The 19,096-nt window shown below is 34.2% G+C and overlaps 2 protein-coding genes across 2 annotated transcripts in view; one reads left to right on the top strand and one right to left on the bottom strand.

The window, feature by feature from the left end:
- The first annotated feature begins 32 nt into the window (after positions 1-32).
- Positions 33-1,206, top strand: LOC129805201 (KRR1 small subunit processome component homolog). The gene has a single exon (XM_055852968.1). The coding sequence runs from the start codon at positions 123-125 to the stop codon at positions 1,137-1,139; it is 1,017 nt and encodes a 338-aa protein (XP_055708943.1). The 5' UTR covers positions 33-122; the 3' UTR covers positions 1,140-1,206.
- Positions 1,207-7,888: 6,682 nt separating this feature from the next.
- LOC129807679 (polypeptide N-acetylgalactosaminyltransferase 2) overlaps positions 7,889-19,096 on the bottom strand; it is a 281,760-nt gene continuing 270,552 nt past the window's right edge. Inside the window, exons 8-9 of the mRNA XM_055857114.1 lie at positions 14,298-15,720; positions 7,889-14,166 (exon numbers count right to left, since the gene is read on the bottom strand). Of these exons, the coding sequence (XP_055713089.1) occupies positions 15,413-15,720 (308 nt within the window). The 3' untranslated portion in view covers positions 7,889-14,166; positions 14,298-15,412. The remainder of the gene's footprint in view (positions 14,167-14,297; positions 15,721-19,096) is intronic.

Genomic DNA, 19,096 nt, shown 5'->3' with positions numbered 1-19,096 from the left:
CGCCTCTTGTGAAAAACACTGGAAACTTGCGGATTGTCAAAGAAAAGTCAAAACAAAAACACGCGAATTTGCGTTTTGTGGAATATTCTCGAAAATTTCGTGAATTTTTGTTTATTTTGAGGATGTCAGGTAGTGAAGATGAGGAACAGCAGCCCACAGGACCCATTGAGAATGCCTGGGGTCTGAAAATCCCCGAATTCAAGCCAGAAGACAATCCTCATGGATTGCTGGAGGAGAGCTTCTTTGCCACGCTGTTTCCCAAGTACCGGGAAAAGTATCTGAAGGAATGTTGGCCTCTGGTTAAGAAGTGTCTCGAGGAGTATCAAATTCGAGCTGAATTGGATTTGATTGAGGGCAGTATGACGGTGAAAACTACACGAAAAACCTGGGATCCGTACATCATCATCAAAGCCCGGGATATGATTAGGCTTTTGGCCAGGAGTGTACCTTTTGAGCAAGCCAAGCGCGTGCTAGAGGACGAAGTGGGATGCGATGTCATACAAATTGGGAAGATCTGTCGGAACCGCGAGAAGTTTGTCAAGAGGCGTCAGAGGCTAATTGGGCCAAATGGAGCAACGCTGAAGTCCATTGAACTCCTCACAAATTGCTACGTGATGGTTCAGGGGAATACTGTGGCAGCTCTGGGACCCTACAGAGGCCTCCAGTATGTCCGGGACATTGTTATCGACACAATGAATAACGTCCATCCGATCTACAACATCAAAGCCCTGATGATAAAACGAGAACTGGCCAAAGATCCAAAGCTAAAAGGCGAGGATTGGACGCGTTTCCTGCCTAAATTCCGCAGCAAAAATGTCAAGAGGAAGCAACCGAAGGCAAAGAAACCCAAAAAGGAGTACACACCATTCCCGCCGCCGCAGCCAGAAAGCAAGATTGACAAGCAACTGGCGTCCGGAGAGTACTTCCTCAAGGAGGACCAGAAGCGAGCCAAGAGGCTCAAGGAGCGCGAGGAGAAGCAAAAGGTAGCCGCCAAGAAACAAGAAGAAAAGCGTAACAAGGATTTCCAGCCTCCGGAAGAAGAGCCAGCCGGAAAGAAGAAAAAACTGAAAGAGCAGGAAGCTAAATTGGATGTGAAGAAGCTCAAGGAGAAGATTAAAAAAGCTAATAAAAATAAATAAATGTAATTCATGTTTTCATTTTTCTGCCTGAAGAAAAATTCAAAATAAAACGATACACATCGCTGAATTTTTCATTTTTCAGTAAATTCCCGTCAGAGTTGAGACTTCTAGATTAGCGATTAATTTGCATTTCTTTACATTCTGCTTGTGTTCCTAAATCGGCAAAATATAAACTACTCAATTTTCAAACATCCATTTTTTAGCATTTTCCCCTTGACATTTCCTTAATATTTTTAAACACAATAAATTTCCTGCGAAAAGTAAAACCTTGTGATAAACCGAGATCAGCTTATTGTAGGTGAGATTCTTAAAACGAGCAAATGTCGGATTGCATGCAAAATCGATTTGAACTAGAGATGCTATTCAGTAATCTTGAACCAAATTTCTGAAAAAATGCAAATTTTGTTTTTAAATTAAAATATTTATGGCGCTAGCGCACCTCTTCAATTGATTAAAATTCACTCGATTGAAATTTCACCTCTTACTCTTTCAAACTTAAATCAGATAAAGCTGTCTCTTTCTGAATGAAATTTGAAATTTAAATTTTCATTTGACAGATAGAGATAAACTGTTAAGCCATGCCTAAACGGGGATCCAAATCCGTCCCGTGGGCAACCCATCTTTTTAGACAATTCTTTGTCTTTCCCTCACAGGCACGTGGGCAACGGTTAGAGCTTGGCGCTCAATTCAAACTCACAGTCAGTAGAGCCCTCTGCCGATCGATAGATCGGCAGAGAGAGACATTCAGTATGGCTCAGGCTGTCGAGTGGAGTGTCACGGCTCGTGCGGTGGGCCGTTGTTTCACGTCACCTAAGCCCTGAGTCCTCGGAATCCCCACTGTAAAGCCCCGTGGCTTTACAAATCAGAAAGTGGGATTGAATTCTTGCCCAGAAAGTGGCCGCGAGTGGTGAAAAAGGTGAGAAAATGTGTTGCGCAAGTGCCGATTGCGCAACGCATGTGTTCGTGAGTGTGTGAAAATTGCTGAAATCGGACCAAAAAGGCAGAAAACCCTTTGCTAAAGGGCAGGCCAGGACAACTGCTGGCCAGGAGAGATATCCCTGAGAGGATTTGGGGCATCAGTGATGGAGAAAGTGGCCAAAATCGCCGAAAAATACAGATAAGTGGTGCAAAATTCTTGGAAATCCAGCAGGATTTCCGAGAATTTCATTGATGAATAGGGGAAACTGGGGCACCGCCACACAGGGGTACCACCAAACACTGCGATTTTTTAAATAGGTATAAGATTTCAGAGAATGAGACTTATGTACATGTAATCATAGATACTATAGGGATGCTTGTCCAGCAAAAGAATGATCCACATAGTTCAATTAGTTTAGAAATGAGAATCTTTTTTCGCAAAATTGTGAGATTTTGATAATTTTAGTCATTTATATATCTACCTGGAAAATAAAATTGAAATAAGTTACATCAAATTTCACTACACCAGTACTTTCCTACATGTTTTGGGATAATATAATATTTATGTATCTACTAAAGAAATTATTGTTCATATTTTTTTAAAAGAATATAAAATCCATCACAAAACAGAGTTTGGGGCACCAACAAACAGGCAAATTTAAAAAAAAAATTTTTTGATGCCAACTTTGGGGGGTCTATCTCTTCTAGTTTAGGAGATATTCACAGCGAACAGACTGGGCTTTTCTACATGGTCATTGCTTTTTTACACATTCATTGTTTTTTTACACGTGGAAAAAATATTTTGAAAATTGTGGCACCAAACCAATTTTTGCACCAATTTGATGATTTTTCCATTCTCTGAGACAATATTCTTTAAAAAGAAAATGATTTATTAATAGAATTTGCCAAATCGAAACACCTCGAATCAAGAGCAAAAAGCAATTGACCGGTCAATTGCTTTTTGCTCTTTGCTCAAGGCACTATTAATCGGAAAATTTTACTAATATATGATTTTCTTTTTAAAGAATATTGTCTCACAAGGCGTAAAAAATATCAAATTAGTGCAAAAATCGGTTTGGTGCCGCAATTTTTTGATTATTTTTCCCACGTGTAAAAAAGCAATGAAGGCGTAAAAGAGCAATGACCATGTAGAAAAGCCCAGTCTGTTCGCTGTGAATATCTCCTAAACTAGAAGAGATAGACCCCCCAAAGTTGGCATCAAAAAAAATTTTTTTAGGCACATTTTGTATGCAAATCTTTAAATGCGAATATCTCCTAAACTAGAAGAGATAGACCCCCCAAAGTTGGCATAAAAAAAAATTTTTTAGGCATATTTTGTATGCAAATCTTTAAACGCGAATATCTCCTAAACTAGAAGAGATAGACCCCCCAAAGTTGGCATCAAAAAAAAATTTTTTTAAGCATATTTTGTATGCAAATCTTTAAATGCGAATATCTCCTAAACTAGAAGAGATAGACCCCCCAAAGTTGGCATAAAAAAAAAAAAAAAAATTTTTAAGCATATTTTGTATGCAAATCTTTAAACGCGAATATCTCCTAAACTAGAAGAGATAGACCCCCCAAAGTTCGCATGAAAAAAAATTTTTTTAGGCATATTTTGTATGCAAATCTTTAAACGCGAATATCTCCTAAACTAGAAGAGATAGACCCCCCAAAGTTGGCATCAAAAAAAAATTTTTTTAAGCATATTTTGTATGCAAATCTTTAAATGCGAATATCTCCTAAACTAGAAGAGATAGACCCCCCAAAGTTGGCATCAAAAAAAAAAAAATTTTTTTAAGCATATTTTGTATGCAAATCTTTAAACGCGAATATCTCCTAAACTAGAAGAGATAGACCCCCCAAAGTTCGCATGAAAAAAAATTTTTTTAGGCATATTTTGTATGCAAATCTTTAAATGCGAATATCTCCTAAACTAGAAGAGATAGACCCCCCAAAGTTGCCACCAAAAAATAAATTTTTAGGCCTATATTCTATGCAAATCTTTAAACGCGAATATCTCCTAAACTAGAAGAGATAGACCCCCCAAAGTTGGCATCAAAAAAAAATTTTTTTAGGCCTAAATTGTATGCAAATCTTTAAAAGCGAATATCTCCTAAACTAGAAGAGATAGACCCCCCAAAGTTGGCATAAAAAAAAATTTTTTAGGCATATTTTGTATGCAAATCTTTAAAAGCGAATATCTCCTAAACTAGAAGAGATAGACCCCCCAAAGTTGGCACCAAAAAAAATTTTTTTAGGCACATTTTGTATGCAAATCTTTAAATGCGAATATCTCCTAAACTAGAAGAGATAGACCCCCCAAAGTTGGCATAAAAAAAAATTTTTTAGGCATATTTTGTATGCAAATCTTTAAACGCGAATATCTCCTAAACTAGAAGAGATAGACCCCCCAAAGTTGGCATCAAAAAAAAATTTTTTTAAGCATATTTTGTATGCAAATCTTTAAATGCGAATATCTCCTAAACTAGAAGAGATAGACCCCCCAAAGTTGGCATCAAAAAAAAAAAATTTTTTAAGCATATTTTGTATGCAAATCTTTAAACGCGAATATCTCCTAAACTAGAAGAGATAGACCCCCCAAAGTTCGCATGAAAAAAAATTTTTTTAGGCATATTTTGTATGCAAATCTTTAAATGCGAATATCTCCTAAACTAGAAGAGATAGACCCCCCAAAGTTGGCATAAAAAAAAATTTTTTAGGCATATTTTGTATGCAAATCTTTAAACGCGAATATCTCCTAAACTAGAAGAGATAGACCCCCCAAAGTTGGCATCAAAAAAAAAATTTTTTAAGCATATTTTGTATGCAAGTCTTTAAATGCGAATATCTCCTAAACTAGAAGAGATAGACCCCCCAAAGTTGGCATCAAAAAAAAAAAAATTTTTTAAGCATATTTTGTATGCAAATCTTTAAACGCGAATATCTCCTAAACTAGAAGAGATAGACCCCCCAAAGTTGGCATCAAAAAAAATTTTTTTAGGCACATTTTGTATGCAAATCTTTAAATGCGAATATCTCCTAAACTAGAAGAGATAGACCCCCCAAAGTTGGCATAAAAAAAAATTTTTTAGGCATATTTTGTATGCAAATCTTTAAACGCGAATATCTCCTAAACTAGAAGAGATAGACCCCCCAAAGTTGGCATCAAAAAAAAATTTTTTTAAGCATATTTTGTATGCAAATCTTTAAATGCGAATATCTCCTAAACTAGAAGAGATAGACCCCCCAAAGTTGGCATCAAAAAAAAAAAAAATTTTTTAAGCATATTTTGTATGCAAATCTTTAAACGCGAATATCTCCTAAACTAGAAGAGATAGACCCCCCAAAGTTCGCATGAAAAAAAATTTTTTTAGGCATATTTTGTATGCAAATCTTTAAACGAGAATATCTCCTAAACTAGAGGAGATAGACCCCCCTAAGTTGGCATCAAAAAAAAATTTTAGGCATATTTTGAATGCAAATCTTTAAACGCGAATATCTCCTAAACTAGAAGAGATAGACCCCCCAAAGTTCGTATCAAAAAAAAATTTTTTTAGGCATATTTTGTATGCAAATCTTTAAACGCGAATATCTCCTAAACTAGAAGAGATGGACCCCCCCAAAGTTGGCATCAAAAAAATTTTTAGGCATATTTTGTATGCAAATCTTTAAACGCGAATATCTCCTAAACTAGAAGAGATAGACCTCCCAAATTTGACATCAAAAAAATTTTTTTTAGGCATATTTTGTATGCAAATCTTTAAACGAGAATATCTCCTAAACTAGAAGAGATAGACCCCCCAAAGTTGGCATCAAAAAAAAATTTTTAGGCATATTTTGAATGCAAATCTTTAAACGCGAATATCTCCTAAACTAGAAGAGATAGACCCCCCAAAGTTCGTATCAAAAAAAAATTTTTTTAGGCATATTTTGTATGCAAATCTTTAAACGCGAATATCTCCTAAACTAGAAGAGATGGACCCCCCAAAGTTGACATCAAAAAAAAATTTTTTAGGCATATTTTGTATGCAAATCTTTAAACGAGAATCACAGCGAACAGACTGGGCTTTTCTACATGGTCATTGCTCTTTTACGCCTTCATTGCTTTTTTACACGTGGGAAAAATAATCAAAAAATTGCGGCACCAAACCGATTTTTGCACTAATTTGATATTTTTTACGCCTTGTGAGACAATATTCTTTAAAAAGAAAATCATATATTAGTAAAATTTTCCGATTAATAGTGCCTTGAGCAAAGAGCAAAAAGCAATTGACCGGTCAACTGCTTTTTGCTCTTGATTCGAGGTGTTTCGATTTGGCAAATTCTATTAATAAATCATTTTCTTTTTAAAGAATATTATCTCAGAGAATGGAAAAAATATCAAATTGGTGCAAAAATTGGTTTGGTGCCACAATTTTCAAAATATTTTTTCCACGTGTAAAAAAAAACAATGAATGTGTAAAAAAGCAATGACCATGTAGAAAAGCCCAGTCTGTTCGCTGTGATTCGCGTTTAAAGATTTGCGTACAAAATATGCCTAAAAAAATTTCTTTTTTGATGCCAACTTTGGGGGGTCTATCTCTTCTAGTTTAGGAGATATTCGCGTTTAAAGATTTGCATACAAAATATGCCTAAAAAATTTTTTTTTGATGCCAACTTTGGGGGGTCTATCTCTTCTAGTTTACGAGATATTCGCGTTTAAAGATTTGCATACAATATAGGCTTAAAAATTTATTTTTTGATGCCAACTTTGGGGGTCTATCTCTTCTAGTTTAGGAGATATTGTTAGTTACTGGTTTATAACCAATTAAATTCTGTTCAGGCTTGTCAGGAATTTCAAGACCTTTCCAGCGTGTCCAAACATCATATCATTCGATTGAGAAATACGTTCTATAGAGCCTTTTGAACCTTTGATCTTAAAAATCATTATTATTATTATTATTATCATCATTATTTTTATCAGGGAGTGATTCTAGTTAAGTTTGGGCCTCAACGGAGAGCGTGAGATTTTAATAGTGTTATAGTAAAAATTGCGACGAGGTCACAAGTATAAATAGGCCATAAGTAATGCCGTAATAAATTAGAAGATATAGACTTACGGCCTCTACACACTAGAGAAATTTTTGTCCATATTGAAGAGAAATATAAGAGAGTCCATATTTTTGACACAAGCGCAGGAAATTTGCTTCAATGTGGACATAAATTTCTTCAATATGGACATAGTGTGTAGAGGCCATTAAACTTCTAAACTAAAAAGATACAGACCCCTTACAGTTTGTAAAATTTTTCCAGACATAAAATATTTTGACCCTAAATTTTATGCAAAAATTTAAACGTGTTTGTCGCCCAAACTATAAGAGATATTACCCCCTAAACTTTACGTATTTTTTTAAGGAAAAATGTTAGTCCTAAATTGTGTGCTAAATTTTAAATGCGATTATCTTCTAAACTAAAATGATCTTCAGACTAGAGATTTAGCCCACTTTCTGAATGATTCAAAATCCTAAATAGCGCACAGTTTTATTCCTTTTAAAAAAAATGAACTGATAAGAAATTAGAAAAGTTAAGCCATTTAGCTGAATCATGGGTATATACCATATAAAACAAAACAATTTTTTGTGGACCCTAATGGATCGTTTATTTCGAAGACTAGAAGAGCTAGAAAGACCCTCTAAAAACTTTTTTTCATAGATAATGGGTGATTCTTTCATATTTGGGAGTTGATTCTAGATCTAGATCTGTAAGTTGCTACTTTTTTTTTGGGAACATTAGCAAAACCTCTCGGTGCACACCTTTTTTTAATTTATTAAACAATAAAAAAAAACTAGTTAATCTTCTTCAAGTGTTCGTATATTTCTTTTAATCAATATCTTACAAAAGTTGTCATCTCGCTCAATGTTATCATTTCTAGTCGTCTCTTTGAATCATAAACATGAGATTATATTTATAATACTTAAAAATTACAAGGAATTAGGCTATAATGAAGTTTAATCAAATGATAGGAAATTTATCTAACGATTCTCCTTTTAACATTTTTATTGACACGATTGTTTTACAGCATTTTCCTTTTTTATAATTGAGTATTTAGCATCAGTGCTTCACGTTTACACCCTCTTTTATTAACTACAAGCTTCTTGTTCTAGTTATTTATGTACATATATATTATAATATATTTACACTTCTTTTACTCAATCAATTCCTCTAATTCAGTGGTATAGAACAGTTTGTCTTCGGGATAACATCTTCTTAAGGACATTATATTGTTTTTTTGTTGTATTTTTTTTCATTTATATACGTAAGTAACTTACCGCTAAATTTTGGATGTCTGGTATTTTTTTTTGTCTTACAGAATTGTAGAAGCCAAAATAAATCTTAGTCTTTCATCTAATAGAAAATTTTCAGATTGCCCTTATCAACTTTACCCTTTTTAGCAATATTTAATGTCATATGTGGGGTATTTAAAGGATTTTTTCTTTGCTCAGTTCCTACACTTTAAGTTTACAATTTGTCCAGGATGTTTATGGGGAAGAGAGGGAAAGATTGTGGGGAGATAATTCAAGAATAATGAGTGGAGTCAGCTGCCATCACTTGCAATCTCTGCAAGATTCTAATATCAAACCCATAAAGTGTGTGTCATTCGTCTAATGATCCTATGAATCTCTTTTTCTCCTCACCGACGTCCTTCTTTCGTCTTTGTGCATTAAAAAGATAAAAAAAATGCGAGAGGGTTCATCCATTACACAAATTTTGTACATTATTGCACTTTCAATCTGGTCGGCAGATTTCACCGTAATTTATCCTCTTGCTCCTCTTTATTATTTTTTTATTTTCCTGCCGTTGCAGAATGTTTCTCATCTTCTCGAACCCAAATTGTTTGAGCCATAAAGTTGGAGCACTTTGTGGCGAAATTTTTCGATGGAGCATCTGACGTAGATGGAAGCTCATTGATTTCCCTCTTTTCACGAGAATTTTATAGCGCGAAATAGATTGCTCTCAATTTGTCATCCAATGGGAACCATTTTACGCACTTTTTGATAGGATTTTTTCTTCCTAATAAAAAGGGAAAAATAATCCTTGAGATAGATAAGAAATTTATTATCAAAATACTAAAATTTTCTTCAAACGATAACGGTTTTTTTTTTTAGAAATTCTTTAATGTATTCATCACAGAATCATATAACTGCAACCTCAAGTCTGAAAGCGGTCCTTAACAGAGAAGATAATGGGAAAGGTTATTTGAAAGTTACTTGTAAAGAGGAGTTTTAAATTTTTAGTATTCACTTGAAGGTTAGACTTCATTCACTAATTCGGAAGAAGCATTTTTTGCTAAATTTTGAACAAAAATTAATCTTAATTCAACTTACATTTTCCCCAAAAGACAGAAATGGACATTTACCAACACTTGCAGTGGTATTTAAAAATTTAACAAATATTTGACAAACTGTAAATAACTTATTTTGGGTAAATGTACGCAATTCCGGCAAGATTGCAATTTCAGCCAGGTTTTTTGTTACTCAAATTTCAAGGAATTTTTAGTTTTTGCATACTCTGGAGATTATTATTATTATTAATCGTGTCGAGACATTTTATTTTGAATTACAATGCATTCATTACAATGTTCTCGTATTGGAAGAATTTGTTGATCGTAGATCGTCCAGGAGCGCCTTCCCCATAGTGAACGCTTCTTCGGTGCTCCTGAAGTAGTTTTTCTTTGGGCAGATGCAATGCCTTTTATTATGTTGTTTTGCACCATGCGGATTCCGAACTTACAGCTGTGAGAGTCTACCCAGAGATCTCATCGTTCAAGACCCAACGGTCTTGCTTATTGCGCCACTGAGATCCCTCTAGAGATTATTCCTATGCAACAACATAACAAAAAATCTCGCTTCTACGAACTGATAATGTGATGAGATAATGTGAAAAAGACTGAAAGAATTCCGGATGGGCAAGGAACTATGAGAATTAAGGTGGCCGAAATATGCCACCAAAGCTATATTTACATTTTAATGCATTTTAAAATGTATTAAGAATAATTTTAGAGAGAATAAAGATGATAAGTTGTCGACAAGGTTTCGTGCAACACTCTCTAAAAAGAAGTAACAAAAAATTCAATTTGTATTAAAAATATAAGATTTCAAAGTTAAGACATTGGCACTTGCATCCAACTATGCCGAAATTTCGTACAGTTACCCTAAATGTAATTAATTTTTGAAACAATTTTTTGTAGTGGCTTGAACACAAAATAAGGAAAATAACCTAAAATTTTTCGAAGTAGTCAGTTTCCCAATAAATACAGCGAGATTCATAATTCTAAATTTTTATGGAACTATACTGAAATTTAATTTCAGTGAGTGCTTTTGAGATTATTTGATGGAAAAATAAGAATTTTCTCAAAATTCTTACTTTTCACTTTGGTTATATTATCAAATTTAAAAGCCATTTTTCTTTTAAATTCTCTTTTTCTTTTCTTTGCAAATGCAAGAAAGAATTACTGTGCTGTATTTTATGGTTAGTTAGCATTCCCATGTATATCATTTTTAGAGGACAAGATGGATAAGATGGGGTAATTTGGAACAATGTCTATTTTGGAATTTTTGACATTTTTCTCCCTGTTTCAGATGGACGAAGAGAAAAAAAAATCTGCGAAGAAGTGCAAGACTTTACGTGCGAGACTTCTTCTTCGTTGCTTTTCCTTTTGTCATCGAAAACTGTTGGGAAATATTAAAGTTCCGAATTAGATATTGTTCCAAATTACCCCAACTTACCCTAATTAATTTATGTTTCTCTTAAAATTTCTTGGGTATTAATGGAACTAGTTCACTGGTATTTGTTACGGATTTCTGAGTATAAGAAATCCTTTGAAGCAATACCCGGGCTATTCATTTAAATTTTCCACTGATTTTATGTTGATTGGTAAATGTCTGTTCTTTAATACTTTTTGCCACAAGTTGATATTCTTTCCATGAGCGAAATGAATCCTTGGGGGATCATGTGCAAAGGATGATTCTCATTTGACCCCTATGGATATTTTGGGGACGAATATTGGAGCCTCTTGGAAAAGTTAATATTCACAATTATAGACGAGAGGGTTTGGTGTCTTGTTCTTCTATCCTTTCGGATGAGAAAAATGTACTAAGAGAGGAGGGTTTCATAGTGGGTGGCAGAATTTCAATGGGGAGCACATTTGTGTCCATCCGGAGATTCTGTATTTCTGAGGGTGACACGTTTTTCACCCTCAGTCCATCATGTGGCACCCAATAAGAGGGTTAAATGGGCGATTAACACGTTGCTTTTTGAGATGATTTCAGGGGATGATGACTCTTGGGGGCATTTTTCTCATCCGCACCATTTCCAGACATTCGTAAATCCATGTACACAACCACATAATGTTCTATATTACCTCTGATGTTTGCTTATACAATAAATTTCTTCTCTGGGTTATATCGTATCATTCTCCATATGTATAAATGCTATACAACCTTCACTGGGAAACTTCCTTTTCATCGTCCATAAATACATATTTATATTAAAATAGAAATGAAGAGATAAAAGTGCGGAAGAGATCCCTCCATGCCCATATAATGCATTTCAATGAGATTTTTTTAGCAGAATTCAACAAAGAAATATATATGAAACAATAATTTTAATATTCTAATACTCTGTATGAATTTTACATTTAATGCCTCTCACTGTCTCTTGAGCTTTTGCTCCATCAACCGCTCCTCAACTGAACGACACAGGAAAGACAGGAAAGTCAGGAAAACGGGATATTACTGAATAATATAAAATTTTATATACAACATACTCTCACATTCAGTTTAAATCTCCTATATCTCTCTCACGCCACTTGGAACATCTACAATTTTTTTTATTAAAAAAGAAGAAAACTAGAATTAAATAAATTGACTCTCGTTCATTTGATGAAACAGAAAACATATTGCGATTCTTTGAGAAGTTTTTATAACCTTATGAGGAAGCTTTTTCGTTCAAGCAATTTGATGCTTTTAGCAATTTTCCAACGACAGCACCATTTTTTTCTGATTGAGCATAATTCTATTCAAATGCCAGGGTAACAATATCCTCTGCTCAAGAAATTACATATTACGATGGAAAAAATATTTTCACGCTCAATTGAACTAATTTGTTACTTGAAATCGAAAGGGAGATGAATATCTCTCATTCGAAGTTACAGGGATATAACTCTGGCCAGAAGTTTTCTTTGGGTTCTGATTTTCTCTCTCTCTCTCTCTCTCTCTCTCTTTCTCATGAAAAAAAGACAGAGAAAAATTTTAAACTTATTCCTGCAAGAGAAAACTTCTGGTTAAATTTCCGTTTAGCTGATAACTTGGAATTAGTGAAAATATTGCATCCCCAACCAACACTCCAAGAACGCTCAATTATTTCATTTAAGATCTGTGCAAACGAAGATATTTCGAAATGTAATCCACTCTTCTATACAACATCGTATTTAAAAAAAATCTTCTCTATAGGTTTGTTCCTGAGATATCTTTCTTAAATCTTCTATAGTTTTCCCAAGTGTGTCTCGGCTAAAATAAATATTTGAAAGACGGTCTAATTCATATTGAAATGCTATGGAGTTACTAAAAGATTTGAAAATTTGAATTGTTAATAAAAAAATAATTTGAATAAATACACAAAATCCAATCATTTAGATTTGATAGATTTTCTTAGACTGTCTGCTATCGTAATTATTTTGGTACAATCGTAACAAACTTTTTATCGATGAAATGTTGCATTTAACTCTTTTTTAATTACCTTTTTTAATAATGAAAAATTAAAATTATTCTTTCCTAAATCCATAATTACAAAGAGTAATAATCCTGGAATGTAATGGAATTAAAAATTTAATTTTTGAAAAAAAAATTACAGTAACGTTTTAAACCTCTTTTACTAGAAATAACCACCGTAACAAACTTTTGATTTCTACTGTAAAATTTAAAAGAGAAAGGTTGTCTTAACAATTTATAATACCTAGATTTAAAAATGGTTTTTTGTAATTTTTTTCTTTTATATTAGAACAAGTTTGAAAATATTTACATGCCAATTTAATTGCAAAAATCAGAAAGCCATATGGACAACTTCTGTTCTGAGCAGATTGGATTAATTCTCAAATTCTTTATAAACTTCTTGAACTAGGTAGGGTGAAAGGAACACCTATTGACACTTTAAGAACTCGAGTCAGCACCTATTGACACCCTACTCTGTACCATTTGGAATACGAAATTCGAATACTTATCCTTATCGCAAAAACGTAGATTAATGAAAAAACGCCATATTATTTACAATTCATTAGATACATTAAATAAATTTCAACATTTTGACAAAAGTGTCAATAGAGATTCCCTGTCGAAGAGGTGTTCATTCGACCCTATATAACCAATAGTGAATAAAATTAATGAGTTTAAGTACAATTTTTGATGATTTGAATACGATTTTAATATTCTATAAACATTAGAATTACAATTTAAGAAGTTATCGTTTAAAAAACGTCAATGAAGATCTCAATTAAGGTTAGAAATTCTATTATCCTGGTGGAGATTCCATATTCGCTCGCCGTACGACTGCAGGCATTCAATTTCTTTTCGAATTTACAAATGACTGAAAGCACCGATTTCTTTGAATTTTTGGAATTTCCAAAATTCTTCTTAAGGTAAGTGTGCGAAATTTCGGCATAGTTGCATACAAGCGCCAAAGTCTCAAATTTGAAATGTAATATTCTTTTTATAAAAATTGAATTTTTTGTTACTTTTTTATAAGGAATGTTGCTTGGAGCCTTTGTAGACAGTTTATCGTCTTTATTTTCTCTAAAATCATTCTTAATACATTTTATAATGAATAAAAATGTCGACATATCATTGGTGGCCTATTCCGGCCACCTTCATTCTCATAGCTCCTTGCCCTTCCGGAATTCTTCCAATTCCTTTTTCAGATCATCTTCCTCGTCGAATCGATATTTTATTCTTATTTTTTGCATTGTATAATCTCTAGTCTAGAGTATGTGATAACTAAAAATTCCTTGAAATTTGAGGAATAAAAAAAATGTGGCCGGAATTGTAAGCTGGCCGGAATTTGGCACACTTATGCCCTAGACACACTTACGACTTAAGCCGAGAGACGACTTAGTGGAAAATGATGGAAATGTAGATTGATCATTATTTCTAATATAATTGCGCTAAGCCGTCCTCGGCTAAACCTCAGATCTGTCAAGGCCCTTACCCTAAATCTGGTTGAGCTTATCAGTTTCAAAGTACAATTTCTGAGAAATTTTTTTTTTAATATCTTTGAAGTTCGTAACTTTGAATTAAAGAGTTAAGCCCCTATAATGCTTAGAACAGTTGCCGAACGTTTCTATTTTCTACAATACAAAAAATTTTCCGAGTTTTTTTTTAAATGTCTTTTAAGATAAATTGCACTTAACATCTTAAACGAATTATTCTAATTTAGTTAATCAAGTTTAATAATTCGAATTATTAAACAATTCACTCCTTAAATCCAAAAGTATTTTTTATTCAATCACTTCGAACTATATCGAAGTTATTCGAAATCTGTCAATAAGTTCAATGCAATGTAAAAAAAAGAAAATTCTTTGCAGAAATCTTCTGGTTCAGTCATTCAACTTTTCAAATTCCGCATGAAATACCTTACTTTACTATTTTCAAATTCCATTTGGCTTTCTGAGTGTTGCTTGTTAGACCTTTCTCCACAATGAGAATTGAAAGATCATCCTTCCATAGAAAACTTTATACTTTTTACTCTTTATTCAACATAAGATTTCTCTGAAAATCAGGAAAATCACCCCATATAAAAGATTTTTCCTTCGTCATGGTGAAAAGTTGCACCAAAATCTTCACGTGAAATTGCAAAAAAAAAAGGGGAAAACGGTGTGAGGAATATGTGAAAATTGCTAAGAACGAAAAAACTGCCTCAAGAATTTATCTTTCTATCTAACCAAGAGTTCAGTTGAACTTCCTGGGGGTAACATTCGATACTCATCGGGGTTTTTCTTCTGAGGTGAAACAACACAATAAATTAGTTTTATCTTTAGGGTAAAATGGTCTATACAAGGATTTTTTGAGGGAAGAATAAGATGGTGTATCTTTGCCTAAATATCACGGTGCCAAGAAAGGGTTTATGTGGTGTCTCCTGCATATGATGATGTATTGAAATGAAATTTGGGACCCTCAGAACTCGCCTGAGAGACGCCGTCGCAGTCTCTTGGGCGCCGGTGCGACGGGCAGGAAGTGCTGGGATTATAATCACAAACGCGATGTGACGGCGGCCGCGCGGCGTCGCGGACGCTTCTTGCGGCCTGGTGGCCCTGGAGGTCCTATTCATGATGCATATTTGGACTGGAAGCGCCATCGCTGGGACTCCAGGGCAGAATTGCAGCGTTCGGCAGAGACGCCCTTCTCGTGCACATGTCGTGAATCGAGACAGACGTTGATCTTGGAATGCTGGAGTAACCCACCTTCTCGGGTGCGCCATACCTGGTTTTCTGAGTCATCACAGAACTTCATCACCACCATTGAGCCATGCGCAAAATTGACTAGAGTGAGGCAGAGGTCGTGGTGACGGATTTGGCCACGCTTTGTGATGGACCACTCCTGATTGCCGCCACTGTCGTGACACTGATAGAGACCTAAGGGGACAGATAAAAGATTGGAAATCGATGATAATGTTAGTCCAACAAATAAAGCACTTCTTAAAAATAATTTAGGTCACACCGTTACACCCTTTTCAAGGAGCTGTAGCCAAATATAGCTTAGACTTCTTAATATTTGTCTTAATTTAATGTAAAAACATATCAATTTTAAATAACCGAATGCCTAATGTCGATTAACAATCTATCGTAAATGCACTGGATTTGTCATATTAGGTGAGTTTCCTTTAGGACAAAAAGGTGGACATTATAATCATGAATGCTTCTGCGAACTTTAGTTCAATTTATTGTATTTGTGCTCAGAGAAGTATCAATCAGGGCAAATGATCAGGGTAGAAAAAAACCACAGCAAGAGGTTCACCAGGTCAATCCTGCCTTTTCTCTGATGAACTTTAAGGAGGGTATCCCTAGCCCTTAATTGACGATATGCTTTGGAAATGTCCTATTGTGCATTGATTGATAAATATAACACATACGACGAATTTTATTTGACAATGTAAATTTCAATTAATAATAATAATGGTGGCACAATATTCCATAGAGGAACTTAGACCTTCCCGCAAAGGGATTTCGGGACATCCATTATAATTTTTTTTCTCATACAGGGATGGGGTTGTCAGTCCCATGACTCGTGGAAATAAGTGCAGTGAAGCTCACTGGATGCAATCCGAACACCTTTAACGCCAGAAAAATTCCTGGTGACCTAAAGGGGATTCGAACCCGGGACGTAATATTGCAATGTCTTTAAGGACAGCTGAACGTAATGCCGAAAGAGAAACCGAAAAAGTACGTAATTTGATGCAAATAGAGCATATAGCACGTAATTTGTGCTTGGAATTCCGTCAAAGATTAAACTTTGTATAGTAAGAGCATGGATTTTATCCTGGGGACCATGTCACATGTAAGATTAATATTAAGATTAACACTTTCTGAACTTCGAGAATAGCAAAAAAGATAGCAAGTGTTTTATCATGCCTCTCTCTCGCGTTTCGCTCGAAAATTGACCGAATTACAGTTGACACGCATGGAAAATTGCTCGAATTGCCTGTGATACGATTCAGAAAGCTATTAATACGAACAGTAATATCTTATTCATCGTATTACTCCACTAGAGTGTACTCTTTCTAACACACGTGATATTCCATTTGAGATTTTGCATATTATATACCTCTCTCCGCATTTTCTTAATATTAATATTAATTTTATATATGTGACACCACGGTGATCTACTTATTTATTGTTTTCTAAGACCCCAAATGGACTCAGACTGATCCTTGAGAATATTTAGCTGTAAAATTTGACAATAAAATTTATTCCAAACTATCATACGACGAGGTCTAAGGATCGTCGACTAGAGATCCCTTGCATAGTAAAAGACCAATAGATCTTTCTTGCCAAATTTTACAAGGTAATTGTTTTCGAGGAACAGATAAAGTCACAATGTACAATTAAATATACAAAGAATATAAAAATGATTTCAACTATATTAAATGATTAAATTTTTCATCAGTTGCTTTTCAAGTAAAAAATTTAATTACTTATAATTCTTGAAATCATTCTCGTAATTTTGGTTATGTTTAATTGAACAATGCGTAGACAGACATGAAGAAGGAGCCATAAAGCTCCAAAACGAAATTTTGTTCACATGATAACTCATTTCGGGTATATCGAGCCAATCTGGCCAGGGAACCCATATATTTTTTTAAGGACCCCTCGAAACCCATTCATTTTTCAGCGAACCAGGAGAACCTATATAATTTTTAGGGGACTTACGGGAAACTTATACATTTTTTTCTGGAAACTCACGGAGAAACTCTCAGAACTCGTAAGGAATCGTTTACAATTTGAAATTTCGTCTTATTTAAGACTTGGTATAATTTCACAATCGCTGTGCCATTAAGTTTCTGATTCAACCAGCAATGAACTATATTCCTGAATGAACCAGAAGTATTTCGGGCCTTCTGGATCCCGTTTCAACGCTGAAGTCTGCCTAAACAACATTTTTCCACTTTAATGTTTATTTGAGAATTTTGAAGAAAATTTTAAGCTAACTTTTCAACTATATTTTTAATTGAAATCCAAATTGGTGTTCTTTTCGTAAATCGAACGATTCTGTTCATTAAGAGAACGCCAATAGGGAATATAATTAAAAACTAATTAAAAGTTAGTCTAAAATTTTATGTAAAATTCTCAAATTATCGTAAAATTGGCCAAGAGGCAGTAGGATAGATGGTCCGTTTAATGCCATACCCTATTTGATGGCACCCCTTATAAATTTACATAGGTATATTTAGAATATTTTAGCAGTTTAGAATTGCAAAATATTGATTAGTATTTTATAATCAACTTATAAAATTAAAGAAATATATCAATTTATTAGAGGTGGCATCAAATGAGGAATGGCATTAAATGGGTCACCTACGGTAACAAGGCGAAAGACGAAATTTCATATCGTAAAACGGCTTTAATTGACCCATTGAAGAAGGTCTGCCAAGGATCAAAAGCTTTAGCAAAAATTCAAACTCTTTTAATTAAAGAGAGAAAACGAATCTCTGGCGAATACTGAAAGAACTACGACTACATTACTGAAGTAGATTTTAATTTTTTAAATTGTGTCTTATTCCTAAGACAGATTTACGGCATAAGCCAAGACCGCTTATTGAGAAACTGTTGGAAATGTAGTCTAATCCTTATTTCGATTTAATTAGGATTAAGCCGTAGGGCTGTACAGCATAAGATTTTTTTTTAATTTTGTAATGCTTGATTTTCTTAAATTTGTTTACGATACACTTTATTTGTAATGAAGAACTGATCGAATGTCCGTCAATTTGTCTATCGATTTGTCTTGAAAAAGTACTGTACCGTTTATTATTAATCGTATTGGGATATATCTGTTACAATTTTAATTATGTTGTCGTATATCCCGTGTTGGAAGAATCTACTGTTCGTAGATCGCCCAGGAACGCCTTACTCGTAGTGTAGATGCTACTTTCATGTTCCCGGAGTTTTTGGGCAGAGGCGGTGCATTTTTTTATTACGTTATCACATTGAAAATGTCTTTTTCTAGACATTCAGATCTTTGCACCGGGCGGGACTCGAAGTCACAACACTGTGAGTTAAGCCGGGGATCGATCCGCCCAACTGATTTTGACACCTCCTGTTCGTAAGCTTTTTTTTATTTCTAGAACTAAAGGATGGTCTTTACCGATCAGACATGGTTGATCGGATCGGTAAAGACCATCCTTAAGTTGTAGAAATAAGGAAAAGCTAACGAACAGGGGGATATTCAAGTCGCTCGCACTTACTTTAATTTTGAATTAAATCTATAAATTCAAATTTTGAGATTTAAACTGTT

The sequence above is a fragment of the Phlebotomus papatasi genome, chromosome 3 (assembly GCF_024763615.1).
Source record: "Phlebotomus papatasi isolate M1 chromosome 3, Ppap_2.1, whole genome shotgun sequence".
In the NCBI taxonomy this organism is placed as follows: domain Eukaryota; kingdom Metazoa; phylum Arthropoda; class Insecta; order Diptera; family Psychodidae; genus Phlebotomus; species Phlebotomus papatasi.
Note: the sequence above shows the minus strand (reverse complement) of the source record. Positions and strands in the feature narration are given on the sequence as shown.

Coding starts and splice junctions, on each gene's coding strand:
- LOC129805201 (XM_055852968.1), top strand. CDS start 123: ATGTCAGGTAGTGAAGATGAGGAACAGCAGCCCACAGGACCCATTGAG.